Source organism: Lachancea lanzarotensis, scaffold LALA0S13, assembly GCF_000938715.1.
Source record: "Lachancea lanzarotensis genome assembly LALA0, scaffold LALA0S13, whole genome shotgun sequence".
Taxonomy (NCBI): Eukaryota; Fungi; Ascomycota; class Saccharomycetes; order Saccharomycetales; family Saccharomycetaceae; genus Lachancea; species Lachancea lanzarotensis.
Window position 1 is genome coordinate 66,152 of NW_019212891.1, and position 18,229 is coordinate 84,380.

Below are 18,229 nucleotides of genomic sequence, written 5' to 3' on the forward strand. Positions count from 1 at the left end.
ACGCTGATGGACAAAGAAATGAACGTTCAGCCAAGCTATTCGTAGGGTAGGAGGTGCTCATGAAGATGCTATCTCAAATCTTTCAAATTTGGTTTCAAGCAAAAACAGGCGCACGTGACTCGAGCCTCAGCGACACGAAATTTATGAACAGTGATAACGATTGTTTCTGCCAGAGTTTCGTTGAGCTTGTGGTTCCGTCTAACACTTTTGGAAAGCAATGTAGTCAGTAGTGGTGTATGTGCAATTTTTTTTCTCCCCTATCCATACCTGCCAATGTTAGATCATGACTACATTTTGATGTTTTCAATCAATACGAAAACTCCCGACATGCAGTCATGCATTCACTTTTAAGCCCTATTTATCCCCTATGCTGATTATCCCTATAAACATCGTCACTAGTCAGCCCTTACCTATCTGCCTTTTGAATTCGTCTCGATATCTAAAACCACATCAAAAATGGCCCCAAAAAAGTCGTAAATGGCTCAAATCGATTCGCTGAAAAATACGCCTCACTTATGTTTCTGTCTCCTCTGGAGCTGGAGCTATCTTGATCGCTCTAAAATATTGACAATGCTCCGTCTAACGGCTAAACTTTGTAGTGAGTACATCGGGTCACGTTACAGGGCATCGCGATGAGCTAGCTGGTCTTGGAAAATTTTGAATAAAATCGGTATACATGTTATAACGACTCATAGCGTATCCGCTACAAAAAGGCCAAAAGACGTCACAAAGTGGAATCGACTGGGACCTAAAAGACCTCATCTTAACACTTTCTTCCAATTATCTGGTCTAATTGTGATTTAAGCAGTTATAGAGTAGTTTTGGGCTTCTTTAGAGCCTGGAATGGACGGTAAAAAAGGTAAAACTTCGGGACAAAAATCGGGTCGTAGCGCGACCAAAGACGGTCTTAGTGGGCCTAACGCTCTCAAGGAAAATCACAAGCGCATAAAACGATTAAGAAAATCTTCGCTTAGTCGGGCACAGCGAGATTTCGCCGTTTTTAGTAAAGATAACGGCCACTTTAACAAGTACGAAAACTTAGAGATGGATTCAAATGGTGCCGGGACGGACAAAACTGGTAACAAAAATAAAGAGCACGTAGTGCTCATACAAGACGATGGAACGGACACTCCTCGTGAAATCGATCTGGTTCATATTCCCAGCAGCTGCAGTAGCAACGAAAGTGATTCCGGTAGTGCGTCTGTGGGCGATGACTCAGAGAAACAGACGACAGCAACTTTGGGCGAAAACGGTACATCAAATGCACTGGACGACAACAAAGACTTCATATCGCTAAGTATGAGCGAATCCGAGAGTGAAAGTGACAAACAGGAGAATGAAGGTGACATTTCAGGCACCTTCGACTACGACAACTACGACGACGAGTATCCCAGCAAATCTCCAACACCAACACCAAAACAAAGACTCAACAGCGACTACCCGTGGATTCTAAATCATGATCATTCCAAACAACGCGAAATTGCAGACTGGCTAACCCTCGAGATTAAGGATTTTGTTTCGTACATTTCTCCAAGCCAAGAAGAAATTTCACTCAGAAACTCAACGATCACGAAAATAAGGTCTGCGATCAAAGCTTTATGGCCAGACGCTGATCTTCATGTTTTCGGTTCATTCGCAACCGACCTATATCTACCAGGATCGGATATCGATTGCGTCGTCAACAGTAGCGCGGGTGACAAGGAAAACAGAAATTGCCTCTATTCCCTCGCAAGTTTCCTGAAACGACGCAAGCTAGCAACCCAGGTAGAGGTAATATCTAAAGCGCGGGTACCAATTATCAAATTCGTGGAACCGGAATCGCAGATACACATAGATATTTCCTTTGAAAGAATCAATGGTTTAGAGGCTGCTAAAACTATACGTGGATGGTTAACGCAGACTCCCGGATTAAGAGAGCTTGTTTTAATTGTGAAGCAATTTCTCTCGGCGAGAAGGCTTAATAGCGTGCATACTGGTGGTCTAGGTGGGTTTAGTGTAATTTGTCTGGTCTATGCTTTCCTGCAACTTCATCCCAGGGTTTTAAGCGGTGACATAAGTACAGATGAAAACCTGGGGATCCTACTGATAGATATGTTCGAACTTTACGGTAAGAACTTTGGATACGACCATGTAGCTTTATCAGTACAGAGTGATAGAGCGTCCTATCTACCGAAAGACAGATACCCAAGCTTACAAAATCCCCGCACATCATTTTCTCTCGCTATACAGGATCCAGGTGATCCTGACAACAACATTAGTCGCGGTTCTTTCAATATACGGGATATCAAAAAGGCCTTTGCCGGTGCATTCGACCTTTTGACAAACAGGTGTTTTGAATTAGACGCTGCCACTTTCAAAGATCGGGTTGGAAAGAGCATTCTGGGTAATGTCATCAAATATCGAGGAAAACAGAGAGATTTCAAAGATGAGAGAGACCTGGTTGTCAACAAGGCGATTGCTGAGAATGAGTTGTATCATCGAAAGCGCGGCAGAATTGTTCATAATGAGCTATTCACAGATGTAAGTGACGGGGAGGAAGAGCGCGATATATATGTGGTGGAGAAGCCGCCAAAGAAGAAGCAGAAAAAGAACAAAAACAAAAAGAAGGACGAACAATCTAACGAGAAATCTAGCGACGCTAAAAAACCATCTAATGATGCTTCCAGCAAGTCTGGAGCTTCTTCTTCGAAGAGGAAGAACGTTGAAAGTCTTATGGGACTAGAAGAGGATAATGAGGAAGATGGGTATGACCCACTTAGTTCTACCACGGGGTCGTTAGCAGATGATGTGAATAAACCTGATGTGGTGACGAAATCGGTGAATGCACAAACCAGGCGTGATTACTGGTTGAGTAAGGGTCAAGCGCTATAGATGAGGAAACTTAATTGCATTCAGTAGCATATAAATATATTAATAGAGGCCGACGCGCTTATTGCTTGAGAGCGCAGTTGGTATTTCAGAGGAAATTTTGTTTCCGCCGGAGTTGTTTTTTGTCGCTTTGAAATTTTTTATCTAGAAGTCGGAATTCCTTGGTCTTGCGTCGTACGCCTTCCCATTTCTCCTTGTCCTGAGCGCTTACCGGTCCGGCAAACCAGCAAACGTCCTTAATCTCTTTGACAAACTTGTCTAGACAAAGCTCTTTATTAGTCTCTCGACTTCGAGTTTGATCGGACTGTATGACAATGCAATCCTTTGATCGCGCCCAGTACCGTAAGTTTTTAGCCATAAGCTGATCTCGTACTTCTTGTGGGATCCATGGACATTTTGAAAACCCGTAGATCGTCATGGTGCATTTTGTGCTACTCTTATTGACTTTTTGTCCACCAGGACCACTAGATCGATCGAATTGGAACGAGAAGCTTCTTACGGGCAATGTTTTGATGTCTAGAGCTTTAAGCCATTGTTCAGGCTTTTTATTAGCCGTTGTCGAGAAGAAAGGCAGAATAAAGATGTTAGAACGGTGATATTGAAGTGTAGATTGGGCCATTCTAAACAAGGTTGTGCTCATGGTTGGCACTTGATTTCATCATAGCACGAAGGCGGTCGTTCGAAAATAATGTATATCTTGTTTGGTTAGCTTTTTTTGAAGATAGTAGATACTTGAAGCTACCGGGATCAAAATTAAAGGAACGTTGTAGACGTAGACGTCCGGCCGGAATAAAGTGTAATGAGGGCTAGTTTTGATTACAGAGCCAGGAACCGTGAGTTATATTTTAATTAATGGAAGAGAAGAGGTAGGAAGTAGAAATCGCTGTGTAGGCGATCTTGATGAAAAAAGGCAAGTCAGGAAAATACTGGTACGAATGCTGAACGGTCAGAGTGGGTTTTCACATTCGACCTTAAATGTACAAGTTGAAGAAGAAGATCTGTTACCACTGATGACCACCGAAAACACTCAGGGGAGTGTCAAATTCAAAATAGAAAGTGCGGTTCAAATAGAATGCGATGTAGAGGAAAACCGGAAGCGACTTTCCTGTAAATTACCGTGGTAGCCAGCGAAAGGAGAAGAAAGTTGAGATTAATTGCATGAGGGTACCCAGAAATCAGGTTATTGTATACACGCCTGTAATTAGGAGGTGGAGTTAACGGTAACAATGCGATTCATGTGCTACTAAGTTACTAATTTACGCATACTGTGTGGAAATATCGGCCACCCACCGTAGTAGAACTGACAGCCTTTCTCGAATGGTGTAAAATACCGTTGAATGATAGTTATACAAAGAATAAATACTTCGCTAGAGATGTTTACCTCGTTAGGTACTGATGAACCATACTGGTCTTCTTTGACAAATCCAGTAGATGCTGGTAGGTCTAGATCGTCCCAGATGGAAATTCTGTGGTTGATATGTTCCACATGATATCGCCGTTCTTATCAGTCCTGGTAACATACCTGCCATATCAGAGCAGACACGACGGTCCGCTGCCCTGGTAGTTACACGCATCACGAACTGTGCTTAACTATCACTTGTCACTTTAGTTTTGAACTGTCGCTGACATTGAGTCACGTGAACATAAATCAAAAAAATCGCGTAAATAAGATCTGATTTTTTTCAACAGTATAAAGCTCCTGCAAGGCAATGAGTTGTGCACCAATTTTCTCTCCTTTCAATACTATTCTGAACCACCCCTCTATAACCTTATACAACCTCCATCTCTCGCGGAGACAGCATCCGGTTGATAGATATCATCATATTTAACGAATGTGTCATCGTAAATTAACGTAGGTTATTTCTCTATTTCCCCATCTGCCCCGCAAAACCTTCGGCCACAAGCCTGGGTGTATTCCTGCAGTTCCTTTGGCCCTACAGTCTATATTTGAGTTCGAAGACCTCGAAAATCACTACTTTCAAATAAATGCCCAAAAAATGCCCAAAAATAGTTCAAAAACCTCCGTTGAAGTCTCCAGAAACAGCTGGAAGATTGTCATTTACTTTTCCCAGTCTCAAGCCAGCTCACGCACTTCAGATGTCTCGGGATTCCCATATTTTATTTACCTTTGATTCAATTGTTATCACTGAACACAAAAGTATCACCAACGACGAAATCTCGAACAGTTCAACTAATTTCTAAAACAAAATCTCAGATTTAAAATCATCATTCCAGTCCACCACTTTTAAGTTTCAAAAGGTAAACCAGTTTGATCCCGCGGGAAGCTCACTCTGGCGATTCGGGTTAAGACTGACGATAAATGTCTCTGTCGGCCGCTGCAAACAAAATCTCTGAGTCAGATTTCCAGAACATAGGCCCTGCTCCAAGACCGCCTGGCGCATCCTACAACAAGACACAACCGATAACCAATTATCTTGGACAATTGGATTTGAAGGACAAGGCGCGTGGCGTAAGCAGTGACACTGGGACAGGATTGCGATCTGGACGTGGATTCACGAAAAAAAACGGGTGGATACAGTACAAGGATGATGGAATATTGTCGTTTTTATGGCAGAAAAGGTATATGGTGTTAAGTGATTCTTATTTGACGTTGTACAAGAACGAACCGCGTTCTGCTAGCGAAGATCCGGTATTGCAAATCCCGCTAACGACGATTGTTAGTGTAAGTCGCACACAGCTCAAACAAAACTGTTTTGAAGTGGTCAGGAACCACGATCGAGGCTCGGTGCCAGGAAGCAGTAGTGGCAATAGTAGCAACCCAAGCGGAGGTTCCAATGGATCTGGGTCATCGCCTTCGCCTTCTTCAGGTGCAGATTACAATCGCAAGACAATTTACATCTCTACAAAAACGGAAATCGAGCTTCATTCGTGGCTGGATGCAATTTTTGCAAAATGTCCCTTGCTGAGTGGAGTTTCGTCACCTACCAATTTCACACACAAAGTACATGTTGGGTTCGATCCAGAGACTGGTTCTTTTGTTGGAATGCCTTCCAATTGGGAGAAACTGCTCAAACACTCTCGAATCACAGGAGAAGATTGGAATAATAATTCTGCTGCTGTAATCCAAGTTTTGCAGTTTTATCAAGAGTATAACGGTGTAAGCAATGGTGCTAGTACTGGTACTGGTGCCCCTGCTGCTGCTGGTATAGGTAACGTCTCTGCTTCATCTTCATCTTCTTCATTGCCAAAACAGAATTTTCAGCAGCAGTTTCGTCCCCAAGATCAGTCAAGTAGACAGCCGTCTGCTGATTTAGTTCCGCAGCGTAAACCACCTACTCCACCCTCGATGTCTAATGCGCATCGCCCTAATCTTCAGGTCACTACATCTTACCAGAATGCGAGACCACCACATTCAGCCTATCCAAGTTCCAAATCTGTAGCATCTCTACAAAACCGGCCTCCTCAATCGCATCTTCCATCACCTGCCTCTTCTGCCCACAGGATTCCACTTGCTCAGCAAAACCATTATTCTCCAGCAAAGCAACCGGTTCCAAGTCACCAGCATCAGGCTCCACAGCAAAGGACCATGCCCCATCAGGAGCCCTCGCGTTTTCAGCACAACTTGCATAATCCTTACTCTTCCAAGGGTCCTTCGATGTCTTCTCCGTCCGGTTCTAAGGAGCAGATCGATCAGCGAAAACGTCCTCCCATGAACAATTCTCCTTATTCCAACTCTTCCACACCTCCACCAAGACTTCACCCTCAGAGGGCACCGCCATCGGCTCCTAAGCTACCTGCTGAGTCGAATGCTAGCTCTGCTGCCGCTGCTGCTATGCGTCAAAAACCAAAAGAGGATGTCGGACCAGGCTATCTTCAGCCTACTAGAGATGCACCCAAGAAGCCCGATGCCCAATTGCAGCCAAAAAAAGATGTTGGGGTTACTAAACCTCGTAAGCCTTCCAAGCCAACTATGTCAAATGCAGAAATTATGGCTAAGTTGAAAAGCGTAACTTTTAATCACGATCCTAGTCCTTTCTTCCAAATGATGGAAAAAGCTGGACAAGGTGCGAGTGGCTCTGTATATCTCGCTCAAAGAAGTCAATTACCCACCTACGAAGAAGGAAATCTCAATGAACAAATAGGTGAACAGCATATTGGAGACAAGGTCGCCATTAAACAAATGATACTGTCTAAGCAACCCAGAAAAGAACTGATAGTGAATGAGATTCTGGTAATGAAGGATTCACAGCATAAAAATATTGTCAATTTCTTAGAGGCGTATTTGAAAACTGAAGACGATCTCTGGGTTGTGATGGAATATATGGAAGGTGGCTCTTTGACTGACTTGATTGAGAATAGTCCAGCAAACGGTAGCAATAGCTCACCATTAACAGAGCCCCAAATTGCATACATTGTGCGTGAAACTTGCCAAGGCCTCAAGTTTCTGCATGACAAGCATATTATTCACAGAGACATCAAATCCGACAACGTTTTATTAGACCACAGGGCAAGGGTCAAAATCACAGACTTTGGCTTCTGTGCCAAGCTCACAGACAAGAGGAGCAAAAGAGCCACTATGGTGGGCACCCCGTATTGGATGGCGCCGGAAGTAGTTAAGCAACGAGAATACGATGAGAAGGTTGATGTTTGGTCGCTGGGGATTATGAGCATCGAAATGTTGGAAGGCGAACCCCCATATTTGAACGAAGATCCTTTGAAGGCACTCTATTTGATTGCTACGAACGGAACTCCAAAACTAAAGCAACCAGAGACGCTTTCGTTGAAAATCAAAAGATTCTTGAGCGTCTGCCTATGCGTAGATGTAAAGTACAGAGCTTCGACTGAAGAACTGCTACACCACAGCTTCTTTGATATGAGCTGTGAACCAGCAGAACTAAACTCACTTCTAGAATGGAAGAAGTAGTGGGGGGCATTACATAGCTTCATGCATTGACATATAAAGGCGGGACAATATAATGGGAAAACGAAAACGTATTTACTTCAGAAGTTTTGTGAACTCGAGAGATAGTTCTTGAACTATTGCCTGTAGTCCGGCTATTTTATGAGAAGCTGGAATGGTCTTCAAAACCAAGGGATAGAGGGCTTTCAACGATTCAATGATTGCCTCAGAATCCGCGATGGGTGACTCTTGAGAAACTGTAGAGAGAATGTCTCTTAGACCGCATAGAACTAAAAAGACCTCCGTTTTCCTGTTTTTGGCTATCGGTTTACGATTCTGAAGTATTACGTCCGAAATGTAGCGGCGCAGAATAAAAGCGTACCGTGCCACCAAAAAAGGAACGCAAACTGGTCGCAATTTCTCTCCTCTGGGTCCCTCAAACCTTGTGAGCTCCATTAAATCTTGGAGGCAAAGCGAGGCTGTTTTATACTTACTCAACAAAGTCTGCTCCCTCGTAGATCCCAGAATATCATCAAATGGGAAGTCGGCCAATCTCGCGGATAACTCAAGGAGTGAGTCACTTTCAGTGATGATAGAATCCTCAATATCATCAACCTCGTTGAAAAATGATGCTGACCAAACCGCAGATACAAATTTCTCGATATGTGCCTTTCTTGGAAAATCAGGCCCTAAGTTTCGTAACAAAATGTCAAGGTAGCGCTTATACTCCTCGATATCGCAAGGCTCTGTCAGGGCATCAGTCTCAAGATCAATTCTTTTGAGAGGCGTAACGGCGACACTGATTAGGAGCTCAAAGAAGGACTCTTTGGCATCGTCAGGAACCTCCTTCTCGACACGCGGATCCTTCAAAGATGAGAGTATCTTCACCGCAAGTAAATAGAAGCACCGAGAAGCAAGAGTCCACAACGCAGGAATTTTTCCCTCTTTATTTCCAATGAGGGACTTGCGCAAAATTGGAGCGCTGAGATTTTTCATGAGTCTAGGTAGCCTCTTGGAGCAAATAAACTCGGCATCGACATGATCAAGGCTCATCAATCGCATGTTAAAATTTTCACAAACCGCATAACTGAGAGCTTCAAACGTAGGAATTCTTTTTCTGGACGTCGTTCCTAATCGCGGCCCCAGCTTGGATTCTATCCTGTTCTTTGTCTCGAATGGAAGCTCAACTAAAATGCTCATTTGATTTAGGATGAGTACCTCTATTTCTAGCGGTTGTTTCGTTTCAAATAGTTTGATTGATGCCAGAGCCGCCTGTTGTAAGGACGACGGCTTTTGGTCATCAAATGAAAATTCAGGCAGTAATGGATAACGGGCGGCCGAGTTCACGACACTTAAAATTGCTTCCACTCGGGAAGCGTTTAACAAGCCCTGCCGGTTCAAAATTTGATGCAGAAAAGGATAGCAACTAAGAAGCTCTTCGATGCATTCGTAATTTGTTTTCCTTTTAAATTCGGACGATTTTGAAGAATCTGCGTACACCATGTTGTAGCCGCACCATGTATCATATAACTCTAAAAGAATCGAGTCTGGGATATTAATCATTTTAACCATGGCCTCTAGCATCGTTTTCAAATTGTTGAGAACAACGAACGACACTTCGAATGATGGAAGAACCATCAGATCTTCTATGTATCGCACCAGCAGTTCCCATGCTTGAGTGAAACTATCAGTACCGGAGAAAGTCGTGAAATACATGGAGTACATCTGTATCAAGCCTCTTAATGTCAGATTTATGAATTCTGTGCTCCTTAGATACTCATCGAACTCGAGCCGCTGTTCCAGCAGAGGTTTCAAGACCTCCTTTATCACCAAATTCCAAGGGGGGAATGAAGCAGAGTGAGAGTCAACTATCCTGAAAAATGTTTGAATAGCACCATTCTTAACCTCCACCCGTGAATCATTCGTACACTCGACCAATTTTTTGAGAAGATAGATCCATAGACTGTTGAACAGTCCGTATGGTTCGCTGTTCCCATTTGAGATTATATCCACTAGCTTCCCTTGTTCAACATCTTCAGCATAATTTTTTCTCTGTTGATCGGTGAAGTTCTTCTTGTTCCGTGAAACACAACTTCTCACGTAGTCACCAATGAGCCAAAACTGGCTTATTGACGAAAAAGAGATATTTAGGTCCCGATTTTGTCTCACAAAATTCAGCAAAGTGTCGATGACATCTTTCTGAACCCCAGCCGGTAATGTCTGCAAAAAATCATCGAATATCAATTTGAAGACATCAAATGAAACCTGTATCATCTCTTTATGCCTTGAAGAAATGACATCCAAAATTGAATTGTCTTCTTCAAGAATCGAGGAATCAAGGACAGTGTCCTTTTCAATGATCTCGAAAGGTGAGTTGATTATTTTGAAAACAATGTCCCACGAACCCCTCAATGAATCTCCGAACACGTCCAAAAGTGCTTTCAAAGTACGCAGCACTTGCAATAGAATAGTGCACTCTGTATCTATCGAACCATTTTGAACGGCTTCCCGTTTGCGATCAAGTGCGATTACTTTTTGCGCCAAATCGGCCAACGCACGTAGTAATCTAATCTCTGTCGCTTCGGGTTCATTGCCCATATCAGAGCCAAGCTCTCCAACTATCCTTGCAGCTTCAGCTATAACATCATTGAGAACACCAACAGAGCAAAACCTCAAAGCTTTGTCTTCATATTCTCTACTGGCACCCTCTTTTATAAGATAGCTGACAACGAGCTGCCAAGTTGTTTGCTCACCGGTCTCTTTGAGCAATCTACTTATATTCAGACGGCTCAGTTCTCCAATCTGTAAAATGTAGAAATCTTTATTGTATGCGCAACTTGCCAGCTTGCCCGGAGACGTCCTCTGTCCATTCCCTGCGGTTATTCCATCCTTTGACGAAATGTTGAGACAATTAGTTGACTCTTGAATCAAGAGGCGTATCAGGCAATGAAAACTGGCATCTGAGTAGCTCTGAGTACTCTCACAAAACTTTCCTACGCTCGATTGAACAGCGCTCAAATCAGCGACAATAGAGTGAGAAGTGGGTGGGAATCGCAAAGATCCTTCTTGATCTCGAGGAGAGCTTTGTAGAAAATACGACATCCATTGCCATGTCTTTAGAACGCTTGCCCAGTGCTCTGGAGCAAAATTCGAACCAAGAGATGTTGACAGTGATATTAGAGCTCTGAACACGCTTATCATTCTGGGGTATACTGGACGTGACATTGCATTAGGATCCGTTGAATTTTCTTTAGATTGTTGTACATTTCCAATGATTGACTCACTGATCGTACTAAGCATACCTGTTGCGGGGTTTGCGTTCTGCTCTGTACTGCTCGATGGTTCTGTGCTTAAAGAACCGCCTTCCACGGTGAGAATACCAAACAAATCCAGACACTGACTAAGGTTATCATTGACCTCAAGTATTCCAGAAGAATGCGAAAGCTTTTGAAATGCTCTTATCACTGCATGAAACAAAGGTGTGTCCAGCGTCGTTGAGTAGAGAAACATTTTATGCAAGGAAAAAAGACCGGGGAAAAGGCTGATGTAGTAAGGTTTGAAATCGTCAGTTGCACTTTCGCCTAGATCTTTCTGATTAATTGAAACGGCATGAGAACCTATTTCGTCGGAGATTTGATTTGAAATCAGTAGCACGAGATACACTCCATACGTTTGGTCTATTAGTGGGGGGTTCGATTTGTCAAGTAGCTCTATCAAAGGAAATTTCGCCACAGAAGTTTCCTGCGATATTATGGGACTGTCCCCCCGACCTAACACGGGAGAGATTTTCAAATAGCTTTGATACTCATTGGATGACATAAGATTTTGAAGAGCTTCAACCAAGCTTTTCAAGATGGGTCTGCGATCATTTTTCCTGTCGTAACATTTAAATATGGCCAGCATTAGAGTCAAGTTTTTCGATATAATTTGAAATACCTCCAGTGTCACAATCTTTTTCCAGACAGGCGAATCGATTTCGTTGCTTATAATTTTTATAAGCAAGAACAGTATAATTTCAAGCTCGAGCTCCAACACTTTCAAGAATTCGAGTCTTATAAGCATTACTAAACACCTCGCACTTCGGACAACTATCGGGAACTCTTTGGAAGAGGAGACTGATCGCAGCAGAAGAGGAACCGCTTTGGTCTTCAAAATAAACTGTAAATCAGCACAATTTACAAGGAGCTTACAGTGATTGTTCAGCACACTTTCCAAAATTTCAAGGCCGTAGTCTTCTGGAACGCTTTCGATGTTGAGAGCACTGTCTCGTTTCTGATGAGACCCGCTTTTGAGGCTGCAAAGATCAAAAAACAACTGATCTGCATCATATCGGAAGGGACCCACGGTAGCATAGTCTGTGTTGCTGACAGCAACTCTCAAAGTCGATTTTCCCTCTTCTTCTGGCAAATTGGCTCGATCGAGGATGTCGCTAATCAATTGCTGGAGCGTCGCACTGGCTGTTCCAACGACCATAGGTGCTTTATTAGGCTGTTGGAGAAGGCTAGAGCAGCAACACAAGAGCTTGGCACACAGATGGCCGGTAATGGCATCACTGTACGTTTTGAAGAAGATAGGAATTATTTGCAAAACTTTGAGCTGAATGTCAACGGCCAAATGTGTGGACTCCATGAAGGCATTCAGCACACCTTCTAGTTTCTCGCTTGGAACGCTTCTGATGCTAGATAATCTTTGGAGACATTGCATGGCAATGCTTGTCAATTTGGCATTTCTGGATGCACAAGACAGCACAAAGGGTGAAACAAAATCCGGATGACGCAGCAGATCGTCGAAACTATTCACGACCTTCAGGATCTCCTGCGATTTGTCACTTGCATGCTTGATTTCTGTGCTTCTGCGCTTAGATTCTGTTGATAATACATGCAGTTCTCGGAATAGCTGATGCTTAAATTTCTCAAAAGACACTTTAGTAGACATACGAGACCCGCTCAGAATCTAATGAGCTATTTATACACCTTGAATTGACTCTGCAATATCCTCAAACGACCCCAATGGACGACACTCGTCTTTCTATTCAGGGCTCACGGTTATATCGTCTGTGCATGATGAATGGATCTGGATCTCATTTGTATTGTTCAATTCCCTATTGATGGTGTACTCGTAGTTTTGAACAAATTGAAGAAAGTACTCGTGTATACAGAATAATGCGTGGAAAAGTGTCCTGCGGATTTCAAACTGGCTTATAAATGCCCTAAAGCTTAGATCTCACAACTAAATGATTTGGTGGTGTATGGAGCAGTTTTTTGGAATTTCGCTGCTTCAGCTTACTGCTTTGAAATTTGTATTTACCTAAAGTGACTGCAAAAAATTACTCCGCGACGGGGAATTGAACCCCGGTCCCGGGCGCGACAAGCCCGAATTCTAGCCACTAAACTATCGCGGATTGTAGTTGAGAAAACTACCTTTTTGAATGATATACCAATGTACAAGTGTCACCTGTTTTTGTCAAATATATATTCCGATCATCAACGCTCAGCTCTCTCTTTCGACACTGTCAATTGAAGATCGAGCTACACTGCAACACACTCAACTAGCAGCGTTGCAGTATGCTTAAGTCACTCAAATATCGGTACCGGCGTTTTCCACGGCTTGATACCAAGTCTTCTGCAATTTTGAACCACAACCGAGCTTTCAGCTCGCCCAATTGTTTCCAAGAAGCAAACAAAAGCTTTAAGTGCGTAGGAGGCTCCAGAGTTGTCCGTAACGACACAAGTTCGGTAGCAGCGGACCGGGGTTTGACTCCGAACCATATTCAAAAACAGCTTTTTTTAGTTCCAAAAGTAGGATCGACTGATCATATTCAACAAGACGAAGTTCACACCGATGGTTTGTTTGCTGGACACAAACCATTGTTTTTGGGTAATGCTTCGACCGAACCTAGAGGATCCAGGAACAATATCAAAACGATTTTTAGCACTTTGACTAAGGTCAAGAAAGTCACAGAAGGATCCACTTCCGAAATCGATGTGCAAGGAATAATCAACGATCTGAAAAGCGACGACAGTTCCTCAGAGACGGCAGTCAACTATGAAGGAATAAAAAAGCCGATCATTCCCTGGGATGCATCTATAAGCGGCATGGTTTACAACGACGAACCTTTCAAAGCTGTTCCTCGCACTGTTGTTGATAGACTCAGACCATACAAGCTGATACGAGTCGAAAGAAAAAGCAAATCCGCCAAGTTTAAAGCTCCAAAAATGATAAAGATGAAATTCCACAATGCCAAAATAAACGATGAAACCTTTTTGGTTGACATAAGCCAACCGAGAAACAGAAATCCTGCAAAAACCCGGTCAACTGAGCCCGTTTCCAAATCCAAGGAGAAATTCACGCAGTTCAACAGCTCACTGAACCAGTTCAAGTTCATCAGAGGTGATCAACATATTTTCAAGACCGATGTTACCAAATTAAGCACTTTTTTGGCTAAAGAATTCCAAAAGGCAACGAAACTTACCGTTGACACAGAATTCACAAGAAACGAGCTTCCTTTGTACATCTACATCCAAAATACGATATCCTCGAAGATGCTCCTAAAAAGATTCTTATTAGGACGTATCGTTGACCACACGAACCCACTGTTAAGAACCATTTTGTCTTCTTACGGCAATTCCCAGTACGGTGTAAAATTCGAACAACGGGTAAGGTCAAAGATTAATTCCATGGTCAACGATATTTCCGAATATTTGCCGTCAATTTATTTCAGCGGCAATTCAATCGATTGTGTGTCCGGCCCGAGTCCCGTTGCAGGATTTGGAAGGCTACACTGGCTCAATTATACAAAAAGACATCGAGTTTTATGGGGCAGCAATATTGACAACGACTTTGTTTTCAACATCGATGAGCATTACAAGATGAGTCGCAATGGTGTTCGGTACATGAAGCATCCAATCAGCTTACACTGTAGGACATTTTATGAGGCGTTTACGGAATGGGAGTAGGTACTCTGAAAAAATGAGAGTAATACACGAAAGTAGATGTAGCAAATATATATACACTTTGGTCACTGCTCGCCACTTGCGTTTAAGTCATTGCAGCTTCGATGAACGCTCAAGCAAACGTTCTTGCCTCCTCATGATGAAATACATCTTCTCCTGATTCTTGCACCGCACCAACATCTTCCGCTTCATCTGAATCAAACACGACATCCCTCGTGGCGTAAACGTAAATTTCATTTGGTCTGTCCAAACCTATCCTTCTCCTTACCTTAGCTTTACGCTTGCTGTAATCGTCGCTGCTATTTTTCGAGTGTAAACTCAGAGTTTTGATTGCTAGACCCTTAATGATGAAATGATCGGTGTAGTACAGCATTCCGTCTACAATTCTCGTGCAACCTTGCCAAACTCTCTCCTTGACTGGTGGCCGCTCACTAAACTCTACTTTGTTAGCATCGGGGGCAGCAGGGATCTGGGACGGTATGTTTCCGTACGGTCCACTGCTATTGCTACTGGAGGTGACATCATTTACAGTAGTCGGTTCCTGAGTTTTCAAGGCATACCTTGCAAAATAATTGTCCTCTTGATCGTCCACGTAGACTGGACGACCAAGCACGCTCTGTGCCTGCACTTTTCTTTCTAAAATCAGCAGATGATCGACCCATTGCCAAACTATCACAGCCGACCCAACGTAACATGTAGTGTTGAATATTTCACTCAAGTCATCGACCCAGATGTTTGTAACATCCGCAACGAAAAATGCTGGCTGTAAAAATATAATCAGTATTGTGATGACAGTGAGAAGTGTCATTCGCTGATTGTGGAAACAGAGTTGCCGCTTGATGAACACATTGAAAATGATTATGCTGGCGTAAAATGCAGAGAATGTTATCCGCAAGAGGTACACGAAAGGCGATAGCAGGATGAGACCGTCGTCATCGTAGGACCCTCCCGTAAAGTGATTCCTGGCAAGTTTTGTAAAGGAAGGAATAGCCCACAAAACCTGTGAAATGATGGATAATATGAAGCCTGTGAGGAAAACAAGTCTTTTTTCTCGAACGCGAGAGAAAAGTCTCATGACAATTTGAACCTGACAAAGCTGGCAAATGAGTACGACGAAAAAGTCCAGACAAGTGAACGCCATATCACTCCCAAGCAGGTCCAGCACCTCATCCGTGGAAACAATGGCTTTGTTGACATGTTCGCTTTTTAGCAGGTTTAAAGCCTTTGCCACGAATATTGTGAGATTGATGGACGCCAGAGAACTCCCGAGCTTCAATAGGTTGGAAGCCCCGCGATATGGCTTTTGTCGTACTGTGATAAACACAATGATGGTCAAAGAGAGTACGATCACGAAATTTGCCGTAAACGACAACAAGATCGCATAAATGCTATATTTGAAAGGACCACGGTCGCTGTCGTCCACCGAAATAAACTGATTCCAGTCCTGCTGGATAGCGTCTAAATATGGGAACGAATCTGCCGTCTTTAAAAGAGCGGAATACACCGGCATTCCATTATCGCAATAGCTGGTAAAATGGATGCCGTTGTAAAAAGCCATAGGGGTATCTTTGTGGGACCGCAATAGAATCCCACTACCTAAGTTAAGGCCCTTACAGCTCTCGTAAGTGTTGTTGCCTTTGTCATAGCGCCAAGAATCGGCTTTGCTCATTTTCATGTCGACTTGATGGGAGACCAGTTGGAATTGATGGTTGTAGTTGTTGAAGTACGATTAAGACCTCTAAAGAGACGATAAGCATTGGGTTGAACGACCAAAACTAGTTTGGGTCGTGAGGTATCTTCTTGGTTATAGTAAGCGGTAAAGAAGTAACCTAGAGGGTCGACCTTTGGCATTTTTGATGCATCGCCTACAGAACTATGAGCTGAGCTCATCACTGCAGAGGGACTCGTTGGTAGAGGTGATCCAATTTAATATCGGTCGTTCTGTACGTAACCATTTTTGTCACGTGCTTCTATCAGGACTAAGGAGGGAACCTGTAGTAACATAAGAGCCAGAGCTCTCAAATTTGAATGTGACGTACACGAATAACGTCTGGGTCCGTGTGGATTTGCATTTCCCAAGCACCAAATGTTTTCCACGATGAAAGATTCATTTGTTGTAAAAACTTCAGGTCATTTGGTACGAGCACTTTGGTGTAAGTGACATTTGGTTCCTCACATCTGATGTGTCAGTACGCCAAGGTATCAGCATCATTTGGATCAATTGTTGAATTAAACTATGACCAAGTTCCCCAAAAATTGTTCAACTCACAAGGTCCCATTTCACAACCCCGATTTCAAAAACACATTATCACTTTATGCGACTCCTTTTTATTGACCGGACTTGTGCGGACTTATGACTAGTGCAGGAGCCAAGATTGAATTCCGAAATCCTTGACACGCATGCACGATGAGTACTCCGAGTCTAATAGGAGAGATCCGTAATGATGCTGGGACATACGTATAAATACTTTTGTTTCTTTAATCCTTTATACGCTGAAGATATATAGTGTCGTTTTGTACGACTGTGTATATTTCTACCCTAGTTCCGGCTCAAGTAAGAAGCGTATACATCCGTATCTGGTCTCATCGTAATCTGACAATCCGTGGCTATCACAAATCTTAATCTGTCTGGATTCCATGGCTGCCACATCATAGCTTCGTGTACTCCGCGCTTTGTTTTCTGTTTACAAGAAAGTAAAAGATAACGTGCCAATATATGTCCATTAAGTACCTAATACTTATGAACCCTTCGAAAACATAAAAAGGACATAGCCGCCGAAACACACAATTTGTGGTGTTGAGTGTGCTTGCGTGATTTTAATAGCTGTAGTATAGTTAATTATATCTTAGGTAGGTGTCTTCCTGTTCATTTCGACTTGCTATGCTCAAAGTATAAACCCGTGTCTAAACTGAGCTATCAAAACGAAGAAACTAACGACTGAGAGTATAGACGACGGTTAGACAACGATGACACAGAGCTTCGAGCAGATTGTAGCGAAAAATGCCAACTGAAGGAAGAATATTGAGTGTCTAAGCTGATTGTGTCTTTTTGACGCCGCGAACAATCCACAGAGGGCGAATATTCAAGAAGAAGCATTTTTTAATGGAAGAAGTTGTAAGAAGGACAACAAATGTCCCAGTTGATTGCGCTAAAGACTGTCAGAAATCATTTTGCACCCCTTTTTACTAGGTTTGAGCAAAAATTCAATTACAAAATGTTACATCCAAGTCTTCTACTCCGAAAATGTTCCCAATTTCACTCCCCACATCGACGATGATTTGTGTCGCTTTGAATCCGCGACGGGATCTGATGGTTTTGATTTTATCAAAACGCCCTTTTGCTTTTTGTGAAGATCTAAGAGCAATGCCAATTAATCCTTACCAGACGTTTTTCAATACACCAAAATCCATCGATAGTGGCCAGACCCTTTTGTTTAACGAACTTTCATCAAGCTCACGTTCAGCTATAATTTTTGTCACTTTGGAATTGCATCATCGTCATTCCCACATTTTGTTTCTAAAGTGTCATTAAAATCGAAAAAGTTGA

At 42.8% G+C, this 18,229-nt stretch overlaps 6 protein-coding genes and 1 non-coding gene across 7 annotated transcripts; 3 read left to right on the plus strand and 4 right to left on the minus strand.

Moving 5' to 3' along the window:
- Positions 1 to 843: 843 nt before the first annotated feature.
- Positions 844 to 2,871, plus strand: TRF5 (LALA0S13e00826g1_1; the record flags this gene model as incomplete). The annotated part of the gene is made up of 1 exon (XM_022772532.1): positions 844 to 2,871. The coding sequence occupies one exon, from the start codon at positions 844 to 846 to the stop codon at positions 2,869 to 2,871; it is 2,028 nt and encodes a 675-aa protein (XP_022630897.1).
- An 85-nt stretch (positions 2,872 to 2,956) lies between these two features.
- PTH4 (LALA0S13e00848g1_1) lies at positions 2,957 to 3,508 on the minus strand (the record flags this gene model as incomplete). Its single annotated transcript, XM_022772543.1, has 1 exon — positions 2,957 to 3,508. The coding sequence occupies one exon, from the start codon at positions 3,506 to 3,508 to the stop codon at positions 2,957 to 2,959; it is 552 nt and encodes a 183-aa protein (XP_022630898.1).
- A 1,680-nt stretch (positions 3,509 to 5,188) lies between these two features.
- CLA4 (LALA0S13e00870g1_1) lies at positions 5,189 to 7,753 on the plus strand (the record flags this gene model as incomplete). The annotated part of the gene is made up of 1 exon (XM_022772554.1): positions 5,189 to 7,753. One exon carries the CDS (start codon positions 5,189 to 5,191, stop codon positions 7,751 to 7,753), a length of 2,565 nt encoding a protein of 854 aa, XP_022630899.1.
- A 72-nt stretch (positions 7,754 to 7,825) lies between these two features.
- Positions 7,826 to 12,664, minus strand: MON2 (LALA0S13e00892g1_1; the record flags this gene model as incomplete). Its single annotated transcript, XM_022772565.1, has 1 exon — positions 7,826 to 12,664. One exon carries the CDS (start codon positions 12,662 to 12,664, stop codon positions 7,826 to 7,828), a length of 4,839 nt encoding a protein of 1,612 aa, XP_022630900.1.
- Positions 12,665 to 13,058: 394 nt separating this feature from the next.
- On the minus strand, positions 13,059 to 13,130 carry LALA0_S13e00914r. Its single transcript has one exon. It is a non-coding gene; the product is annotated as a tRNA-Asp (tRNA).
- Positions 13,131 to 13,293: 163 nt separating this feature from the next.
- Positions 13,294 to 14,685, plus strand: MRX6 (LALA0S13e00936g1_1; the record flags this gene model as incomplete). Its single annotated transcript, XM_022772576.1, has 1 exon — positions 13,294 to 14,685. One exon carries the CDS (start codon positions 13,294 to 13,296, stop codon positions 14,683 to 14,685), a length of 1,392 nt encoding a protein of 463 aa, XP_022630901.1.
- Positions 14,686 to 14,794: 109 nt separating this feature from the next.
- On the minus strand, positions 14,795 to 16,351 carry RIM21 (LALA0S13e00958g1_1; the record flags this gene model as incomplete). Its single annotated transcript, XM_022772587.1, has 1 exon — positions 14,795 to 16,351. One exon carries the CDS (start codon positions 16,349 to 16,351, stop codon positions 14,795 to 14,797), a length of 1,557 nt encoding a protein of 518 aa, XP_022630902.1.
- Between the last annotated feature and the right edge of the window lie 1,878 nt (positions 16,352 to 18,229).